The sequence below is a fragment of the Lithobates pipiens genome, unplaced genomic scaffold (genome assembly GCF_037356315.1).
Source record: "Lithobates pipiens isolate NorthernLeopardFrog02 unplaced genomic scaffold, aLitPip1_a1.2 Scaffold_24, whole genome shotgun sequence".
Taxonomy (NCBI): Eukaryota; Metazoa; Chordata; class Amphibia; order Anura; family Ranidae; genus Lithobates; species Lithobates pipiens.
The window spans coordinates 18,698,475-18,720,160 of NW_027507786.1; the positions used below are offsets into that span (position 1 = coordinate 18,698,475).

Below are 21,686 nucleotides of genomic sequence, written 5' to 3' on the forward strand. Positions count from 1 at the left end.
TTATATAACATTGATACATTCGTGTCCCATTTATATAACATTCATACATTCGTGTCCCATTTATATAACATTCATACATTCGTGTCCCATTTATATAACATTGATACATTCGTGTCCCATTTATATAACATTCTTACATTCGTGTCCCATTTATAAATTATTGATACATTCGTGTCCCATTTATATAACATTGATACATTCGTGTCCCATTTATAAAATATTGATACATTCGTGTCCCATTTATAAAATATTGATACATTCGTGTCCCATTTATAAAATATTGATACATTCGTGTCCCATTTATAAAATATTGATACATTCGTGTCCCATTTATATAACATTCATACATTCGTGTCCCATTTATATAACATTTATACATTCGTGTCCCATTTATATAACATTGATACATTTGTTTCCCATTTATATAGAATTCATACATTCGTGTCCCATTTATAACATTCTTACATTTGTGTCCCATTTATAACATTCTTACATTCGTGTCCCATTTATATAACATTCATACATTCGTGTCCCATTTATATAGAATTCTTACATTCGTGTCCCATTTATATAACATTTATACATTCGTGTCCCATTTATATAACATTGATACATTCGTTTCCCATTTATATAGAATTCATACATTTGTGTCCCATTTATAACATTCTTACATTCGTGTCCCATTTATATAACATTCATACATTCGTGTCCCATTTATATAGAATTCTTACATTCGTGTCCCATTTATATAACATTCATACATTCGTGTCCCATTTATATAGAATTCATACATTCGTGTCCCATTTATATAGAATTCATACATTCGTGTCCCATTTATAACATTCTTACATTCGTGTCCCATTTATAACATTCTTACATTCGTGTCCCATTTATATAACATTCATACATTCGTGTCCCATTTATATAGAATTCTTACATTCGTGTCCCATTTATTTAACATTTATACATTCGTGTCCCATTTATATAACATTGATACATTCGTTTCCCATTTATATAGAATTCATACATTCGTGTCCCATTTATAACATTCTTACATTTGTGTCCCATTTATAACATTCTTACATTTGTGTCCCATTTATAACATTCTTACATTTGTGTCCCATTTATAACATTCTTACATTTGTGTCCCATTTATAACATTCTTACATTCGTGTCCCATTTATATAACATTCATACATTCGTGTCCCATTTATATAGAATTCTTACATTCGTTTCCCATTTATATAGAATTCATACATTCGTGTCCCATTTATAACATTCTTACATTTGTGTCCCATTTATAACATTCTTATATTTGTGTCCCATTTATAACATTCTTACATTCGTGTCCCATTTATATAACATTCATACATTCGTGTCCCAGTTATATAGAATTCTTACATTCGTGTCCCATTTATATAACATTCATACATTCGTGTCCCATTTATATAGAATTCATACATTCGTGTCCCATTTATAACATTCTTACATTCGTGTCCCATTTATAACATTCTTACATTCGTGTCCCATTTATATAACATTCATACATTCGTGTCCCATTTATATAAAATTGATACATTCGTGTCCCATTTATATAAAATTGATACATTCGTGTCCCATTTATATAAAATTGATACTAGGGATGCACCGATACCATTTTCTATTACAATGAGTACGAGTACCGATACTTTTTTTTTTTTTTTTTTTAGTACTCTCCAATACTAATTGTCTATATATATTTTAACTTCAGCTGTCAGCAATGGTAAAACGCATTGAAGAGTTATTTACAAATGAAATAAATAGATTTTTTTTTTTTAATTTATCGCTTTTTCAATGTGAAATGTGTAAACATATGTTAATATATATGTGTAAAAATATTCACTAAAAAGGCACACAAAAAAAAAGTTTTCATTGTTTATCGTTTATAAAATAGTAAACGAACAAAAGAAAAAGAAATTCAGGAAAATAATAATTAAATGGAGGAGAATAGGGAGTTAATTAAGGCTGATTTGAGTAAATTAAGGGTTATTAAGGGGTTAAACAGAGGAACATTTGTTCATCCCTTTGATCTGCAGATGAAGTAACAGAAATATACAAGAATAAACAATGTTTCTTTTTATTCTAGTGTTTCAGGGCTGAGCAATGTTGTTAATAAACATTGCCGGTGTTGTGTCGAATACTGTCCCCCGTCGGATAGTGTCCGCCCTGTACTGCACTTACACAGTACGGAGGACAAGGAGACGCCGAAGGTCTCCGAAGATGAACGGCGCATGCGCACTTAGTCCAGGTTCAAGCCCCACCATCCAAGTGGACATAGAGTTAGAATAAAAAATTGCAGAGCAAAGCGAGGCTGTGCCCGAAGCGTGGCGAGCCTGCGAGGGGCCCTGTTACTCAGGGCAGAAGGTACTAGCAAGTGCGCAGGAGCCGTTCATCTTCGAAGACTTTCGGAGTCTCCTTGTCCTCCGTACTGCGCAAGTGCTGCGCCTGCCCAGTACGCGGCGGACACTATCCGATGGGGGGGCAGATTTTGGCAGAACACCGGCTGATTTTTTTCTTTTTTTTTTGACTGCTTACCGGACTTCTTTAACACTGACAGCTCTGCACTGAGCCTGAAAGTATCGGTTTCAGGTATCGGAGCATTTGCACGAGTACCGATACTTGTGCAAATACTCGCTATCGGCACAGATAACGATCTTAGTATCAGTGCAACCCTAATTGATACATTTGTGTCCAATTTATATAACCTTGATACATTTGTGTCCCATTTAAATAATATTGAAACATTTGTGCTCCCTTTATAAAATATTGGTACATTCCTGTCCAATTTATATAACATTGATAAATTCAGGAAGACTGACGCGTGGCTCAGGGGGTGACTTTCACTAAATCACAGTGATCTATTAAATGGGGCTTTCTACAAATGGTTTAGCGTTGGGTTCCCAATGAATATGTAATATTAGTAGGGAGGCGTCCCACTTCCTTCCATGCTCCAGGCCTGAGGTGAGCAGAGGGTTGTGTGTGTGTGTGTGTGTGTGTGTGTGTGTGTGGGTTGGGGGGGTTGTGTGTGTGTGTGTGTGTGGGTTGGGGGGGGGGGTTGTGTGTGTGTGTGGGTTGGGGGGGGGGTTGTGTGTGTGTGTGGGTTGGGGGGGGGGGGGGTTGTGTGTGTGTGTGTGTGTGGGTTGGGGGGGGTTGTGTGTGTGTGTGTGTGTGTGGGTTGGGGGGGGTTGTGTGTGTGTGTGTGGGTTGGGGGGGTTGTGTGTGTGTGTGTGTGTTTGTGTTGGGGGGGGGGGTTGTGTGTGTGTGTGGGTTGGGGGGGGGTTGTGTGTGTGTGTGTGTGTGTGTGTGTGGGTTGGGGGGGTGGTTGTGTGTGTGTGGGTTGGGGGGGTTGTGTGTGTGTGTGTGTGTGGGTTGGGGGGGGGTTGTGTGTGTGTGTGGGTTGGGGGGGGTTGTGTGTGTGGGGGGGGGGGGTTGTGTGTGGGTGCGGCGGGGGGGTTGTGTGTGTGTGTGTGTGTGTGTGTGGGTTGGGGGGGTTGTGTGTGTGTGTGTGGGTTGGGGGGGGGTTGTGTGTGTGTGTGTGTGGGGGGGGTTTGTGTGTGTGTGGGTTGGGGGGGGGGTTGTGTGTGTGGGTTGGGGAGGTTGTGTGTGTGTGTGGGTTGGGGGGGGGGTTGTGTGTGTGTGTGGGGGGGGGGTTTGTGTGTGTGTGTGTGTGGGTTGGGGGGGTGTGTGTGTGTGTGTGTGTTGGGGGGGGGGGGTGTGTGTGTGTGTGTGTGTGTGTGTGTGTGTGGGTTGGGGGGGGGGGGGTGTGTGTGTGTGTGTGGGGGGGTTGTGTGTGGGTGCGGCAGGGGGGTTGTGTGTGTGTGTGGGGGGGGGGGGTTGTGTGTGGGTGCGGCGGGGGGGTTGTGTGTGTGTGTGGGGGGGTTGTGTGTGTGTGTGTGTGGGTTGGGGGGGGTGTGTGTGTGTGTGTGTGTGTGTGTGTGTGTGTTGGGGGGGGGGGGGTGTGTGTGTGTGTGTGGGTTGGGGGGGGGTGTGTGTGTGTGTGTGTGGGGGGGGGGGGTTGTGTGTGGGTGCGGCAGGGGGGTTGTGTGTGTGTGTGTGGGGGGGGGGTTGTGTGTGGGTGCGGCGGGGGGGTTGTGTGTGTGTGTGGGGGGGTTGTGTGTGTGTGTGGGGGGGTTGTGTGTGTGTGTGTGTGGGTTGGGGGGGTGTGTGTGTGTGTGTGTGGGTTGGGGGGGTGTGTGTGTGGGGGGGGGGTTGTGTGTGGGTGCGGCGGGGGGGTTGTGTGTGTGGGGGGGGGTTGTGTGTGTGTGTGTGTGTGTGTGTGTGTGGGGTGGGGGGGGGGGCGGGTTCTTGACCCCATTGGCTTCTAAGCCATGGATATGCAGCAAATGTCTGGACCTGCAGTGTGTACGGTCCAATGACTTTACAAAACATATCAGCCCGGGGGCTGGAAACCCACAAACATCTTGCAATTGAAAGAATTTTGCATTAAGTAGCATTCATAATTTTCACCCAGTTAATGTCGGATACCAGGGGGCAGTGATACAAAGTGCCCGCAAGAAGTCACTTTTTCCATGATGCCAAGGGTGCGCTTTTTCTGTAGTACACCATTAAATCTTTTCATATTTGTTGAATGAATAATTGAAAAGGCAAAATTTTCTTGTGCTCATATTCAATCGATCTGTCTGCAGTATTTGTATAAAGATCTCATGTTTGCCTGCACAGGTATGTCGAGAAAGGCAGCAATTTTGTATGGGGTATATTTACTTTTTCCCATGACAGTGTGTGTGTATATATATATCTATAGATGTACAGTATCTAACAAAAGTAAGTACACCCCTCACTGACATTTCTTCTCTCTTTTCATGTGACAACACTGAAGAAATGACACTTGTCTACAATGTAAAGTAGTGAGTGTACAGCTTGTATAAGAGTGTAAATTTCCTGTCCCCTCAAAATAACTCAACACACAGCCATTAATGTCTAAACCGCTGGCAACAAAAGTCAGTACACCCCTGAGTGAAAATGTCCAAATTGGGCCCAAAGTGTCAATATTTTGTGTGGCCGCCATTATTTTGTAGCACTGCCTTCACCCTCTTGGGCATGGAGGTCACCAGAGCTTCACAGGTTGGCACTGGAGTCCTCTTCCCCTCCTCCATGATGACATCACAGAGCTGGTGGATGTTGGAGACCTTGCGCTCCTCCACCTTCCGTTAGAGGATGTCCCACAGATGCTCAATAGGGTTTAGTTCTGGAGACATGCTTGGCCAGTCCGTCACCTTTACCCTCAGCTTCTTTAGCAAGGCAGTGGTGGTCTTGGAGGTGTGTTTGGGGTCGTTATCATGTTGGAATACTGCCCTGCGGTCCAGTCTCTGAAGGGAGGGGATCATGCTCTGCTTCAGTATGTCACAGTACATGTTGGCATTCATGGTCCCCTCAATGATCTGTAGCCCCCCAGTGCCGGCAGCACTCATGCAGCCCCAGACCATGACACTCCCACCACCATGCCTGACTGTAGACAAGACACACTTGTCTTTGTCCTCCTCACCTGGTTGCCCCCACACACGCTGCCGGCACTGGGGGGCTACAGATCATTGAGGGGACCATGAATGCCAACATGTACTGTGACATACTGAAGCAGAGCATGATCCCCTCCCTTCAGAGACTGGACCGCAGGGCAGTATTCCAACATGATAACCACCCCAAACACACCTCCAACACCACCACTGCCTTGGTAAAGAAGCTGAGGGTAAAGGTGATGGACTGGCCAAGCATGTCTCTAGACCTAAACCCTATTGATCATCTGTGGGACATCCTCAAATGGAAGGGGGAGGAGGGGAAGGTCTCCAAGATTCACCAGCTCCGTGATGTCATCATGGGGGAGGGGAAGAGGACTCCATTGGCGACCTGTGAAGCTCTGCTGACCTCCATGCCCAAGAGGGGGAAGGCAGTGCTGGAAAAAATTGGTGGCCACACAAAATATTGACACTTGGTGCACAGTTTTGACATTTTCACTTGTGGGGTGTACTGACTTTTGTTGCCAGCGGTTTAGACATTAATGGCTGTGTGTTGAGTTATTTTGAGGGGACAGGAAATTTACACTGTTATACAAGCTGTACACTCACTACTTTACATTGTAGACAAGTGTCATTTCTTCAGTGTTGTCACAGGAAAAGAGAGAAGAAAATACAAAAATGTGAGGAGTGTACTTACTTTTGTTAGATACTGTATTTTTATACTATACTTTTATATACTATATCAGATACTGTATATTGCTGTACTATCTTTGATTACTAAAGCCTACTATTTTGATTCAGGTAATTAATCTGAGTTCGGAAACCAGGGCCACTCCTCAATATTTGGTGAATCACGGTTACCCCGGGGTGGAGGGGGGAGGGGGAGGAAGGGGGAGGGGGGAGGGTGCTTTCCCCTCCTCTGGAACAAAACTTCTGCTAGTTTGAAAGTTTGAACTTGCCCTTTATCAGCTTAGTCAGTGCAGAACATCATTACTCTCTCAAATAATATGAATGAGTTTGAATCCTGATGCTGTTGGTATTGGTAAATAAATAGGAAGGTATATTAGATATAGTTGTTTTAAATGCTTTTTATTCATTTGCTTCCTGGTTTCTAGCCTGGGCCATAATGATGTCATACATCCCAGGAGTCATCTGGGGAGGCGGGGCTTTCTCAGCTAAGCATGCCCTCCTGCCTTAAAGGAGAAGTCCAGGCTGAGCTTCTCCTATGGATCACTGGAGTGCGATTCGTTTTGCACTCCTGCGACCCGTTTTCAGCTCTCTGCTGACCTCTCTGGATTCTGTCCAGGTGCCTGGACTGATACCTGTCTCAGCCTCTCAGCGAGCCGCTCCCCGTCCCCCCTCCGCAGCTCAGCGCTTCAGGGAGCGTGGAGAGCTGCTGATTGACAGTCAGCAGCTCTCTGCTCAGGGAGCTGTGAGAACCAAGTCATCTGTGATGTTCGATCGCTCGGTTCTCAGTGTAGAGGTGCCGGGGGGGGGGGACCAATGCTGCATCCATCTAGGTAAGTATGATGGGGGGCGAAAACCTGCTCAAACCCTTACTACTTTTTCAATGCCTGAGCTAAGGGCAGATGGATTCCAGGAAGTAAAAATAAACATGAATCATCTGCCCTTACTCAAGACGACCATAGGTAGAAATGCGAGGGGGGTGTTTGCCAAAGTGATTTCTCAGCAAAAATAAAGCATGGAGACGTGGGTGGGTAGATGGGTGGAGACATGAATGGATGGGGAAGTTTGGTTTGAATATTAAAAATGAATTAACCACCTAAGGACCGAGCCTCTTTCTGAGATTTGTTGTTTACAAGTTAAAACAGTTTTTTTAGCTAGAAAATTACTTAGAACCCCCAAACATTATAAGTTTTTTTTCTAACGCCCTAGGTCAGGGATATGCAATTAGCGGACCTCCAGCTGTTGCTAAACTACAAGTCCCATCATGCCTCTGCGTCTGGGTGTCAAGCTTATGGCTCTCAGAGTCTTGCTATGCCTGATGGGAATAGTAGTTCTGCAACAGCTGGAGGTCCGCTAATTGCATATCCCTGCCCTAGAGAATAAAATGGCGGTCGTTGCACTACTTTCTGTCACACTGTATTTGCCCAGCGGTCTTACAAGCGCACTTTTTATGGAAAAAGTTTTTTTTTTTTTTATTAAAAAATAAGGCAACAGTAAAGTTAGCCTATTTTTTTTTTTTTTTTAATTGTGAAAGATAATATTACGCAGAGTAAATTGATATTCAACATGTCACGCTCCAAAATTGCGCCCGCTCGTGGAATGGTGACAAACTTTTACCCTTAAAAATCTCCATAGGCGACAGTTAAAAAAAAATTCTACAGGTTGCTGGTTTTGAGTTACAGAGGAGGTCTAGGGCTAGAATTATTGCTCTCGCTCTACCGATCGTGGTGATACCTCACATGTGTGGTTTGAACGCTGTTTTCATATGTGGGGGCTTCTGCTCGTGAGCTCGGCCGGGACGGGGCGCCTTTAAAATATATATTTTCTTATTTATTTGACCTTTTTATTTTTTATTTTTACACTGTTCTTTTGAAAAATAAAAAATAAAAAAACATGACCGAACCTCTTAAATATGAGATCATGCTCGTTGGGACGGCGTGCATTTTTAAACATTTTTTTTTCTTGTATATTTTACCTTTTTAATTTGTTTTTTACACTTTACACAAAAAAAAAAAAAAAAAGTGTCAGTTTTATTCCTATTACAAGAAATGTAAACATCCCTTGTAATGGAAAAAAAGCATGACAGGGCCTCTTAAATATGAGTTTGAGCTTGTTGGGGTGGCGTGCGTTTAAACATTATTTTTTCTTATTTATTTTACCTTTTATTTTTAATTTTTACACTGTTCTTTTGAAAAAAAAAATGGTGTCACCTTTATTCCTATTACAAGGAATGTAAACATCCCTTGTTATAGAAAAAAAATGCATGACAGGTCCTCTTAAATATGAGATCCGGGGGGGGGGGGGGGGTCAAAAAGACCTCACCTCTCATATTTACACTAAAATGCAATAATAATAAAAAAAAATTATTTTGTCATTAAAAAATAAAAAATAAAAAAAATGACCCTTTAAGAGCTATGACGTTCTGACGTCGCTTCTGCCCTGCTATCATATGGAGATGGGTGGGGGCGCCATCTTCCCCTCGCTCATCTCTATACCACGCAAGGGGAAACGCCCGATCTCCTCTGCCGCTGCCGACAGGGTTTGGTAAGCGGCGGAGGGCACCAGAGTGCGACGGGGGGGGGGGGTGCGGGTGGTGGGCCTCTCCCGTCGCCTATAAAAGTGATCTCGCGCCGCAGAGACCACTTTTATCTTGAAGCGGACCGCCCGCTGAAGAAGAGCATACCGGGGTTATGGCAGATAGTTGCTGCCATAACAACAATATTCCTCGTCAAACAGATGACGTTTAACAACGGTGGACGGTCCGGAAGTGGTTAAGTAGTGGTTTCAGTTTGTTGTGTTCATAAAGTTTAGTTTGGCTTTAGTCATGAGAGAACCAAATGTAAAGGGGTCCATAGATATTGGTTACCAATCTCTCATTTTGGACTTTGTTGTTGGATCGGGTTGTGATTTGGGGACCATTGGAGGAGACCATTGGAGGAGACCATTGGAGGAGACCATTGGAGGAGACCATTGGAGGAGACCATTGGAGGAGACCATTGGAGGAGACCATTGGAGGAGAGCATTGGAGGAGAGCATTGGAGGAGAGCATTGGAGGAGAGCATTGGAGGAGAGCATTGGAGGAGAGCATTGGAGGAGACCATTGGAGGAGACCATTGGAGGGGTGGAGACCATTGGTGGAGACCATTGGAGGAGACCATTGGAGGAGACCATTGGAGGAGACCATTGGAGGAGACCATTGGAGGAGACCATTGGAGGAGACCATTGGAGGAGACCATTGGAGGAGATCATTGGTGGAGACCATTGGAGGAGACCATTGGAGGAGACCATTGGAGGAGACCATTGGAGGAGACCATTGGAGGAGACCCATGGAGGAGACCCAGACCCATTGGAGGAGACCAGGACAGGCAGATCTCCAATGTCCCCCCAAGAATGAGTGTCTACAATTCATCTCTTTATTGGAGAAGCTATTTCAGAAGACATCAAGAGTTCATTCCATATACCTCCGTTCTCTCATGTCTGTGACCGGGCTTACACCAGAACATTGGCACCACACCGGTTATGAAACGGTTGCTGTTGATTCGGTCGCTCTTGGCTCCAGTATGGACCTGTTATTAAAAGTTTGCTGATCTGGCGTCTCACACAGCCATTATAACTGTCAGCAGGAAAAAAATCTTTGTTTTTCTTTTAAGTTGTTGTTCCAAAAATGATTATCGCTGATTTGCGGGTAATTACGGAGTGTGAGATAACAGGGCCGGGCTTGTTCCTTCCTGCAGATCTATATTTATCTGACTAGGAAACGGCGATCTTCCAGCAATGTGTTTGTCTGCTCGGTGAATCGATCGTCGCTGTTTGTTCTGACAGTTCTTTTAGCGGGGTCAGCTCTATAAAGAAGAACTCTAATAGATCAGCAGGGGTTACATCTTCCTCGTCATCGGAAGCTGGTGAAATAACCGATACAAAATCCCGACACTCTCCGTGCCGAAACAGACAGACCAGGTAAAAAGTGATTAAGAAAAAATTAAAATAAATTTCTGACAAAATAGTGAGAAACTGGGGTGGATTTACTGAAGGCAAATAGACTGTGCACTTTGCAGTTGCTCCAGAGCTCAGTATATGAGGTAAGGCTTCACTTTCCAAAGAGTATCCAATCCAGTGGGGCCGGTGCTCAAAATTTGTGGGGAGGGCGCAAACAAACTGAAAAATTCTGAAAAAAAACACCAATTGCAGCCTCACTGTGCCCATCAATTGCAGCCTCACTGTGCCCATCAATTGCAGCCTCACTGTGCCCATCAATTGCAGCCTCACTGTGCCCATCAATTGCAGCCTCACTGTGCCCATCAATTGCCGCCACTGTGCCTATCAATTGCCGCCACTGTGCCTATCAATTGCCGCCACTGTGCCTATCAATTGCCGCCACTGTGCCCATCAATTGCCTCCACTGTGCCCATCAATTGCAGCCTCACTGTGCCCATCAATTGCAGCCTCACTGTGCCCATCAATTGCAGCCTCACTGTGCCCATCAATTGCAGCCTCACTGTGCCCATCAATTGCAGCCTCACTGTGCCCATCAATTGCCGCCACTGTGCCCATCAATTGCCGCCACTGTGCCCATCAATTGCCGCCACTGTGCCTATCAATTGCCGCCACTGTGCCTATCAATTGCCTCCACTGTGCCTATCAATTGCCTCCACTGTGCCCATCAATTGCCTCCACTGTGCCCATCAATTGCAGCCCCACTGTGCCCATCAATTGCAGCCTCACTGTGCCCATCAATTGCAGCCTCACTGTGCCCATCAATTGCAGCCTCACTGTGCCCATCAATTGCAGCCTCACTGTGCCCATCAATTGCAGCCTCACTGTGCCCATCAATTGCCGCCACTGTGCCCATCAATTGCCGCCACTGTGTCATGAAACACATCCACTGTGCCCCATCAAACGCAGCCACTGTGTCCCATCAAACGCTGCTACTGTGCCCCATTTTGTGACGGGCTTTTTTGCGCATTTTGACATGCAGAAAATGCAGTGAAACGCGTGATTGCTACCCGCTTGCTAATGCTTTGAGTATTTTTAATGTGTTTTTCAAGCATTTCTGAGCCCCGTTTTTGTTATGCCTAGATTAGATCATGATTTATTTATTTTTTTCGCTTAAAAAAAAAGATCACGATTCTCGCGGCATAACGTCATCTTTCACATTATACAAAAAATTAGGCTGCCTTTTACTGTTTAGTTTTTTTTTACATTCATTAAAGTGTATTTCTTTTTTTTTTTTTAACTAAAAAATTACATTTGAAAGACAGCCGCATAAATACAGTGTGACATAAAATATTGCAACAATCACCATTTTATTCTCTAGGGTCTCCGCGAAATAAATTATATATGATGTTTGGGGGGGGGGGGTTCTAAGTCATTTTCTATAAAAATAAAAAAAAACGATTTTAACTTGAAACCAACAAGTGTTAGAAAAAGGTTTAGTCTTTAAGTGGTTAAACTTCCCTCGTTTACAGACCGAAGTTCATTCCTTTGATCTAAAGAACAAAATGTTACAATGTTTATAGTTAGCTCAGTGCTGAGAAATGTGATATTTTGCATACTGCCTTTTTTATTTTTTATTTTTTTCGCGGCGTTTGGCTTGAGCAGAGAATTCTCTGCATAGAGAGCATCTGGAAAATGCTTTAAGATCACGAGAGGGGGGGAAAAAAACTTTTTTTTTTTTTGCGCATCAATTTTTTTTTTTCCTTCAACAATTGAATGTAACCCTAGGTATGATATAACAGGTTACGTTTTCTTTCTACCTGTAGATGTTACAACCGTCCAGACGAGTATCACGTTTAAGCTGAATGATGGCGCTTGCAGAATGAAGCGGACAGACGCGTACCAGGGACTCGCCCAGAACAAGGTGTCAGGTAGGAACCCGCTCCTTCGTAGGCACCAAGTAGGAGGAGCTCTCTTCCCTGTATGTGAGCTGAAGTCAGATTGTTTGCGGTCTGTGCCAACTTAAGGCTTACGGTTGAGAGCTCGTGCACACGGGTGGTTTGGCCCGTTTGGGCCAGCGTTTTCAGGTGCCCGGGAGGTACAGGTGCAGCGTCCAGCCCCACAAGCCCAAGCCTGTACTAGGGCGGCACAGTGGTGTAGTGGTTAGCACTCTCACCTAGCAGTAAAAAGGGTCGCTGGTTCGAATCCCAAACACAACACTACCTGCCTGGAGTTTGCATGTTCTCCCTGTGCCTGTGTGGGTTTCCTCCGGGTACTCCGGTTTCCTCCCACACTCCAAAGACATGCAGGTAGGTTAATTGGCTTCTGTCCAAAATTGGCCCTAGTATATGAATGGGGACCTTAGATTGTGGGCTCCTTGAGGGTAGGGAACGATGTGAGTGTGCAATGTACAGGGATAGGGGTAGACACCTCACTCAGGTTGAACTGGATGGACTGGTGTCTTTATTCAACCTTACTAACTATGAAACTACGTTTGTTTCTTCCCGAATTCTTTTTCTTAATGAATTTTGACAAATTCGGGAATTCGGAAATATCCGAATTAATGAAAACCCTTTTAACAAATTCTTCTGAATATTCGTAAATCGGAATATTCGAAAATTCAGAATTTACAAATTTATGAATTTTCAAATTCACAGATTTCAAATTTTTGCATTTTTGAATTTACAAATTTAAGAAGTTCGGAAATTCAAAATCCAAAAATTTGGAAATTAGAGAATTCGGAAATCCAAAAATTTGAAACTTCGGAAATCCAAAAATTTGAAAATTCGGAAATCCAAAAATTTGAAAATTAGTCCAAAAATCAACAAAAATTCAAAAGGGAAAAACGAAAATTCTCAAATCTGAAATAATAACTAACTAATAATGCCTAACTATTACTTACTAACTATTAAATTATAAGTATTGGAATTTCCTTTCAAATGCGGCTGTTGGTGAAGGTAACGAATATGAATATTCATGTGACAACACTGAAGAAATGACACTTGTCTACAATGTAAAGTAGTGAGTGTACAGCTTGTATAACAGTGTAAATTTCCTGTCCCCTCAAAATAACTCAACACACAGCCATTAATGTCTAAACTGCTGGCAACAAAAGTCAGTACACCCCTAAGAGAAAATGTCCAAATTGGGCCCAAAGTGTCAATATTTTGTGTGGCCGCCATTATTTTCCAGCACTGCCTTCACCCTCTTGGGCATGGAGGTCACCAGATCTTCACAGGTCACCACTGGAGTCCTCTTCCCCTCCCCCATGATGACATCACAGAGCTGGTGGATGTTGGAGACCTTCCCCTCCTCCACCTTCCGTTTTGAGGATGTCCCACAGATGATCAATAGGGTTTAGGTCTGGAGACATGCTTGGCCAGTCCATCACCTTTACCCTCAGCTTCTTTAGCAAGGCAGTGGTGGTGTTGGAGGTGTGTTTGGGGGGGTTATCATGTTGGAATACTGCCCTGCGGTCCAGTCTCTGAAGGGAGGGGATCATGCTCTGCTTCAGTATGTCACAGTACATGTTGGCATTCATGGTCCCCTCAATGATCTGTAGCCCCCCAGTGCCGGCAGCACTCATGCAGCCCCAGACCATGACACCCCCACCACCATGCCTGACTGTAGACAAGACACACTTGTCTTTGTCCTCCTCACCTGGTTGCCCCCACACACGCTTGTCACCATCTGACACCAAATACCTTTATCTTGGTCTCATCAGACCACAGGACATGGTTCCAGTAATCCATCTCCTTAGTCTGCTTGTCTTCAGCAAACTGTTTGTGGTCTTTCTTGTGCATCATCTTTAGAAGAGGCTTCCTTCTGGGATGACAGCCATGCAGACCAATTTGATGCAGTGTGTGGCGTATGGTCTGAGCACTGACAGGCTGACCCCCCACCCCTACAACCTCTGCAGCAATGCTGGCAGCACTCATACGTCTATTTCCCAAAGACAACCTCTGGATATGAGGCTGAGCACGTGACCTCAACTTCTTTGGTGGACCATGGTGAGGCCTGTTCTGAGGGGAACCTGTCCTGTTACACCACTGTATGGTCTTGGCCACCGTGCTGCAGATCAGTTTCAGGGTCTTGGCAATCTTCTTATAGCCTAGGCCATCTTTATGTAGAGCAACAATCTTTTTTTTTTTCAGATCCTCAGAGAGTTCTTTGCCATGAGGTGCCATGTTGAACTTCCAGTGACCAGTATGAGAGAGTGAGAGCGATAACACCAAATTTAACACACCTGCTCCCCATTCACACCTGAGACCTTGTAACACTAACGAGTCACAAGGCCCCCGGGGAGGAAAAATAGCTAATTGGGCCCAATTTGGACATTTTCACTTCACTTTACATTGTAGACAAGTGTCATTTCTTCAGTGTTGTCACATGAAAACAGAGAAGAAAAGATTTACAAAAATGTGAGTGAGGGGTGTACTTACTTTGTGAAATACTGTGTGTGTATATATACTGTTTCTCACAAAAGTAAGTACACCCCTCACATTTGTGTACATGTTTTCTTCTTTCTTTTCATGTGACAACACTGAAGAAGTGACAGTTTGCTACAAGTAGTGAGTGTACAGCTTGTATAACATACGCATGTCAGGGCCAGTATAGACAGGAGCCAATTAACCTCCCAGCATGTCCTTGGAGTGTGGGAGGAAACCCACACAGGGAGAACATGCTATATATATATATATATATATATATATATATATATATATATATATATATATATATATATATATATATATATATATATATATATATATATATAATATATATATATTATATACACAGTGGGGCAAAAAAGTTTTTATTCAGCCACCAATTATGAAAGTTCTCCCACTTAAAAAGATGAGAGGCCGGTAATTGTCACCATAGGTATCACCTCAACTATGAGAGACAACTATGTGGAAACAAATCCAGACAATCACATTATCTGATTTTTGAAAGAATGTATTTGCAAATTATGGTGGAAAATAAGTATTTTGTCAATATAAAAAGTTCATCTCAATACTTTGTTATATCTCCTTTGTTGGCAATGACAGAGGTCAGATGTTTTCTGTAAGTCTTCACAAGGTCGTCACACACTGTTGCCGGTATGGTGGCCTCCATGTCCTCCATGAAGATCTCCTCCAGAGCAGTGATGTTTTGGGGCTCTCTCTAGGCAACACGGACTTTCAACTCCCTCCAAAGGTTTTCTATGGGGTTGAGATCTGGAGACTGGCTAGGCCACTCCGGGACCTTGAAATGCTTCTTACGAAGCCACTCCTTGGTTGCCCCGGGTGGTGTGTTTGGGATCATTGTCATGATGAAAGACCCAGCCGCGTTTCATCTTCAATGCCCTTGCTGATGGGAGGAGGTTTGCACTCAAAATCTCATGATACATGGCCCCATTCATTCTTTCATGTAGACGGGTCAGTCGTCCTGTTCCCTTTGCAGAGAAATAGGCCCAAAGCATGATGTTACCACCCCCATGCTTCACATTAGGTATGGTATTCTTTGGTTGCAACTCAGCATTCTCTCTCCTCCAAACATGACGAGTTGTGTTTCTACCAAACAGTTCTACTTTGGTTTCATCTGACCATATGACATTCTCCCAATCCTCTTCTGGATCATCCAAATGTTCTCTAGCAAACCTCAGACGGGCCCGACAGCTCTTTGGTCTTCACCATAGTGGAGTTTGGTCTTCACCATAGTGGAGTTTGGTCTTCACCATAGTGGAGTTTGGTCTTCACCATAGTGGAGTTTGGTCTTCACCATAGTGGAGTTTGGTCTTCACCATAGTGGAGTTTGGTCTTCACCATAGTGGAGTTTGGAGTGTGACAGTTTGAGGTTGTGGACAGGTGTCTTTTATACTGATAAGTTCAAACAGGTGCCATTAATAGAGGTAATGAGTGGAGGAGAGAGGAGCCTCTTATAGAAGAAGATACAGGTCTGTGAGAATCCAGAAATCTTGCTTGTTTGTAGGTGACCAAATACTTATTTTCCACCAGAATATGCAAATAAATTCTTTCAAAAATACTTTTTTTTGCCCCACTGTGTGCATATATATATATATATATATATATATATATATATATATATATATATATATATATATATATATATATATATATATATATATCTATCTCAATCATGTTCTCCCTGTGGGTTTCCTCCGAGAACTCAGGTTTCCTCCCACACTCCAAGGACATGCTGGGAGGTTAATTGGCTCCTGTGGCCCTAACATGCGTATGAGAATTAGGGACCTTGAACTGTAAGCTCCTTGAGAGCAGGGACTGAATGTACAATATACCTTATTTATCGGCGTATAACACGCACTTTTTTTCCCCTTAAAAGCAGGGGAAAATCGCGAGTGCGTGTTATACGCCGACACCCCCCCCCCCCCCCCCCCCCGCAATTCTGAGCCTCTGGGCGGCTTTCGGCCTCCTTCGGCTCTTCTCTGCCTCCTTTGGCTCTTCTCGTCAGCTTTCAGCCGCCTTCGGCTCTTCTCGTCGGCTTTCGGCCAACTTCGGCTATTCTCGGCGGCTTTCGGGCCGCCTTCGGCCATTCCCGCCGGCTTTCGGCCGAAAGCTGCAGAGAACATCCGGCTCTGTATCTCGGCGGCGACATTTAAAAAAATAAATAAGACTGACAAGGCTGCAATGGTGGAATAGGCTGACTGACAAGGCTGCAATGGTGGAATAGGCTGACTGACAAGGCTGCAATGGTGGACAAGGCTGCATATGACACTGAAAAGGCTGCAATGGTGGACAATGATGAGGCTGCATTGATGGGCATTTAAATGTTTTTTTTTCCCTTAAAATTCCCTCCTAAACTTGAGGTGCGTGTTATACGCCGATAAATACGGTATATGTAAAGCACTGTATAAAGTGACAAACCTATATAAGTACCTGTAATAAAAAACTGTATGTGTATATACATATATACACACATGCATGCATTTCTTGCTTGGACGGGTAAGACGTCCGGATTCTGTATGTGCACAGATGTGCCTCTGGGCTTTATGTCCTGACAGGTCAGCAGCACATGTGAACACGCACAGGTTTGCCCACATATCTGCACATCTTCCGGGTAGCACGGAAGTCCCAAAACCTCCCCTGTTTTTGCGCATTCAGCGGAAATTTCCTGCTTGTGCGCACATAAGCCAAAAGGCTCTGTCAGGCCCTGATGGCCAGGCAAAGCCCTTCTTGCATATCTATGCATGCTCCGTAATGACGGCACATGGAGGGGGCGGAGCCACCAAAGCACGGGTTAATGCAGCTCTTTAAGCATATCAAAGACCACGGCAGTTACTTTGAACTTTTCATTTGAACGTCTCCTAACCCTTCGGGGGGGGGGGGGGAGGGGGGGCGTTGAAGAGAGACAGATAAAAACCATTTTAATGATCGGGATATGAGAACGTAAACATCTATTTCAGAGATGGAGATGTCTGCTCCGTAATCAGAGGGTGCCGCCGTCGCAGCAGGATAAAAAAAAAATGAATGGGGTGCTAAATTGTTCCATTGTATCAAACTTCTTTTTATCAGATGTTGTAATTAAAACAAAGAACGGAATAATCCATCCACCGCCTGCCGTCTTCCTTTCATCTCTTCTCTCCGCACAGAAAAACAAAATCTTGTCTACGACAGATTCGACTTCGTAAACATAACGTGCAGGCGGAGGGCCAGCGGACGCAAGACAGCTGCTAAGGAGACGGTTATCACGGCGCAGTTTGAGCTGGAGGCCAATCAGAAGGAGGTGACAGGTTGGTTGGTTGGCGGGGAGGGGGGGGGCCTGATGAAAACCGGGGCTTTATTAATTAAACGAGCCGCCTGTATTGCTTTTCTCTGCCTTTTTCTTGCTTTCTTGTCTAAGTATCTCCTGTTTTGTGACAATTTTGTGTGTGGAAATCGGGTGACCGTTATCCGGGCAGATCGTTAGATTGGTGAAAATATCGTAACATCGGTTTTATGACCATTATTGCAATGCATCCCTCTGTAGAGGCGGTGAGGGGCGACGTTGACCGGTTTGCATTATCTTGCAGAGTCGTGCAGTTTTAGCTGCGTAAGGAGGAAAGCGGAAAAAAGGCTGCGCAAGACGATCAGGACGCTGAGAAAAGCCATCGCCAAGGACCACTTTCATGTTCGGCTGTCTGGGAAGGACTTTGAGGTCACCAAAAAGATCCCCAGGATGCCGGAGCTCCCGGAGATGTGCGGAAGTGGTCAGGTGCGAGTGGACAATAGATGCGGTAAGCCACCCCTTCCTCCGGTGGGAAAGATGTTAGTTTTTAGGAAGAATTCTATTTTTTTTTTTTTTAACTAAAGGCCACATCCACAATTCCCTCATGGTAGGGCAAATTCAAAATACCAGCAACTGGTTCAATTTAACGTTACCCTTAGTTGGTCCCAAACGCCCACAACTGGGTTATTGTAAAGTGAATGTCGGTGGACCCCAAAGACCATCAAAAAAGTCAATTATAACCTTAGTGGGCTTCAAAGACCATCAGCAGGGTCAACTAAAACTGTAGTGGGCTTCAAAGACCATCAGCGGGGTCAATTATAACCTTAGTGGGCTTCAAAGACCATCAGCAGTGTCAATTATAACCTTAGTGGGCTTCAAAGACCATCAGCAGGGTCAATTATAACCTTAGTGGGCTTCAAAGACCATCAAACGGGTCAATTATAACCTTAGTGGGCTTCAAAGACCATCAGCAGGGTCAACTAAAACTGTAGTGGGCTTCAAAGACCATCAGCAGGGTCAATTATAACCTTAGTGGGCTTCAAAGACCATCAGCAGGGTCAATTATAACCTTAGTGGGCTTCAAAGACCATCAGCAGTGTCAACTAAAACTGTAGTGGGCTTCAAAGACCATCAGCAGGGTCAATTATAACCTTAGTGGGCTTCAAAGACCATCAGCAGGGTCAACTAAAACTGTAGTGGGCTTCAAAGACCATCAGCAGGGTCAATTATAACCTTAGTGGGCTTCAAAGACCATCAGCAGGGTCAACTAAAACTGTAGTGGGCTTCAAAGACCATCAGCAGTGTCAATCATAACCTTAGTGGGCTTCAAAGACGATCAGTAGTGTCAATTATAACCTTAGTGGGCTTCAAAGACCATCAAACGGGTCAATTATAACCTTAGTGGGCTTCAAAGACCATCAGCAGTGTCTACTAAAACTGTAGTGGGCTTCAAAGACCATCAAACGGGTCAATTATAACCTTAGTGGGCTTCAAAGACCATCAGCAGGGTCAATTATAACGGTAGTGGGCTTATAATTGACCCCGTTTATAATTGGCCCAAACACGGTCGCACAAAGTTGTCGGAAAATTCCAGTCATTCTGAACGCGGTGACGTAGAACACGTACGACGGGACTATAAACGGGGCCAGTAGCCAATAGCTTTCGTCTCGTAATTTATTCTGAGCATATGCGTGGCACTTTGTCCGTCGGAATTGTCTACACACGATCGGAATTTATACGATCGGATTTTGTTGGTCGGAAAATTTTAGATCCAGATCTCAAACTTAGTGCGCCGGAAATACTGACGGAAAAAAGTCAGATGGAGCCCACGCACGATCGGATTTTTGGACAACACGATCCGATCGCATTTTTTTTTACGTCGGAAAGTTCCGACCGCGTGTACAGGGCATTAGACTCGTCGTGGCCCTGAATGATCTAACTAAGCCTGTGTGTAAATTGCAGCTTGTGCTTTAGAGGTCTGTAAACAGGCAAAGGTTAAGCTGATAAGCATGTGTAAATGAGCCTAGAGCTCCATCTTCTGACTGGGAAATAAAAGTACAAAATATTCCTTATATGCCTAAATATTACCGTTAAAATTTTATTTTACAAATTTTGGTTTCTGATCCTGAACTTGATAAGTAAACATGTTATAAAAAAAAGCACTTTACATCCCCTTTAAACTGTATCTAAAGTACTTTTTTTTTTTTTTTTTGCGCAAATGTAAAAATGATTTTAGATACACTTCAATGAATTTAGGAACTCTCTGGATTTCTGGCAGCTTAACAGATTTTTTTTTTTTTTTTTTTTTTATTTGACGCGTTTTTAAAGGAATAAAAAAATTGGGAAAAACGCGTTTTTTTTTTGTGTTTTTTTTTTTTCAGCCTAGCATACACTTTAAATATAGAATTATATTGTAAACAATCTTATGCGGGTGCCCGGCCAGACCAAAGTCAGATCTTTGTCATGAGAATGCTCCTTTTGTCCTGATCTCCCGTCGTCGTTGCGTCCAGAGCTCCTCCGGCACAGGTTTTCCGTATAAACGGCTTCTCGTACGAGGTGACGATAATTTGCTCTGACAGCCATTCTGAAGTCTGTTTGCTCGTGAAAGGCGATTACAAGCGCAGCGGTCGGTATGGTTTCCATAATCCTCGGCGGCTTGTCAGACGCTTATTAAGATAACATCTGACCCTCGTCCCCGAACACCTTTGTTTCGTCACCCTCATTTATCATCCAGGGAAGCCTAAATGGGAGATCTTTTTTTGGAGTTGCCAGGAGACTCAAGTTAAGTAAACAGTTACATTGTATCAAATCGAAGTGCATGGCTCCCCATTTTTTCCTCAAACAACATAACTTAAGGGGTTTTTTTTTTTTCCCTTCTGTTGAGGGATGCTGGACGTCATCTACTGTTGGGTTATACTGACGTCTACAGGAAGATTGGACACCGACAAACAAAAAAATGTCATGGTTATGCAGTGATCTTCCTGGTTGCTTACCTCCCCTCATGTGTTCAGACTAAGAGGCCAGCCACTTCCACCTGGTGGTTTTTATAACCTCTCCTCTAAGCATGGCTCCACCCCAGGCCCTATCAGGGAACCTTATATTAACCTGTGCACTGCAAGCCAGCGGTGCTGATCAACCATTCCTTCCTGTTACCTGCCGCGTGCGCTTCTGTTGTTCCGTTACCGACTTTGGCGTGTCTTTGACTATCCCTGTTTGCCTGTGATCCTGACCTTTTGGCGTGTCCCTGACTATTCCTGTCTGCTTGTGGCCCCGACCTTGGCTTTGTCCCTCACCATCCCTATCCTCCTGTTGCCTACTGTGGGTGTGAGCTAGGGGACCCTGGGGGTCGCGACCTGGAGCCAGTTGCAGCCAAGTCCATCCTCCCCACTCGAGGTTCTGGTGAACACCTGCTGGCTCTTAGGCTCCGTGCCCCAGGGAATCTTACGCTCTAACCCCGGTGGGACCTGTCTCCCGTCCGCAGCAGTCAGCCGTAGGGTCCACAACCTTGCGGTGCACTCCTGATCCCTACAGTGTGCATTTGTCACCTCGCCTCAAGGTGACCTGACAAAATCTGTAAGCCAGCCCAGTATAACTTTTCCTACACCCAGCATGCCTTTTGTTGGTGTCCTTGGAAGATGGACACCCTTTTTCTAAGGTCTGCTAGGAAAAGTCTACCATTTTTTTTTTTTGCTAGCTTTGTTATTTGACCGTTATGGGGTCAAGTGAGTAGAGGCTCGTTGCCCTTCTACTTAGATCGGCCGATCTTCCTTTTATAAGGACATTATTCCTAGGTTCCTAGTTAATGTTTCCTTCTGGAGGCTTCCTCCC

At 44.2% G+C, this 21,686-nt stretch overlaps 1 protein-coding gene across 3 annotated transcripts in view; it reads left to right on the top strand.

The window, feature by feature from the left end:
- Positions 1-21,686, top strand: part of SCUBE2 (signal peptide, CUB domain and EGF like domain containing 2) — a 156,650-nt gene that overhangs the window by 97,436 nt on the left and 37,528 nt on the right. For 2 of the 3 annotated variants that reach the window (XM_077453647.1, XM_077453648.1), the window contains exons 14-16: positions 11,957-12,061; positions 17,743-17,883; positions 18,163-18,366. In XM_077453647.1, the coding sequence (XP_077309773.1) occupies positions 11,957-12,061; positions 17,743-17,883; positions 18,163-18,366 (450 nt within the window). The remainder of the gene's footprint in view (positions 1-11,956; positions 12,062-17,742; positions 17,884-18,162; positions 18,367-21,686) is intronic. The other variant, XM_077453649.1, reaches the window with a different exon arrangement.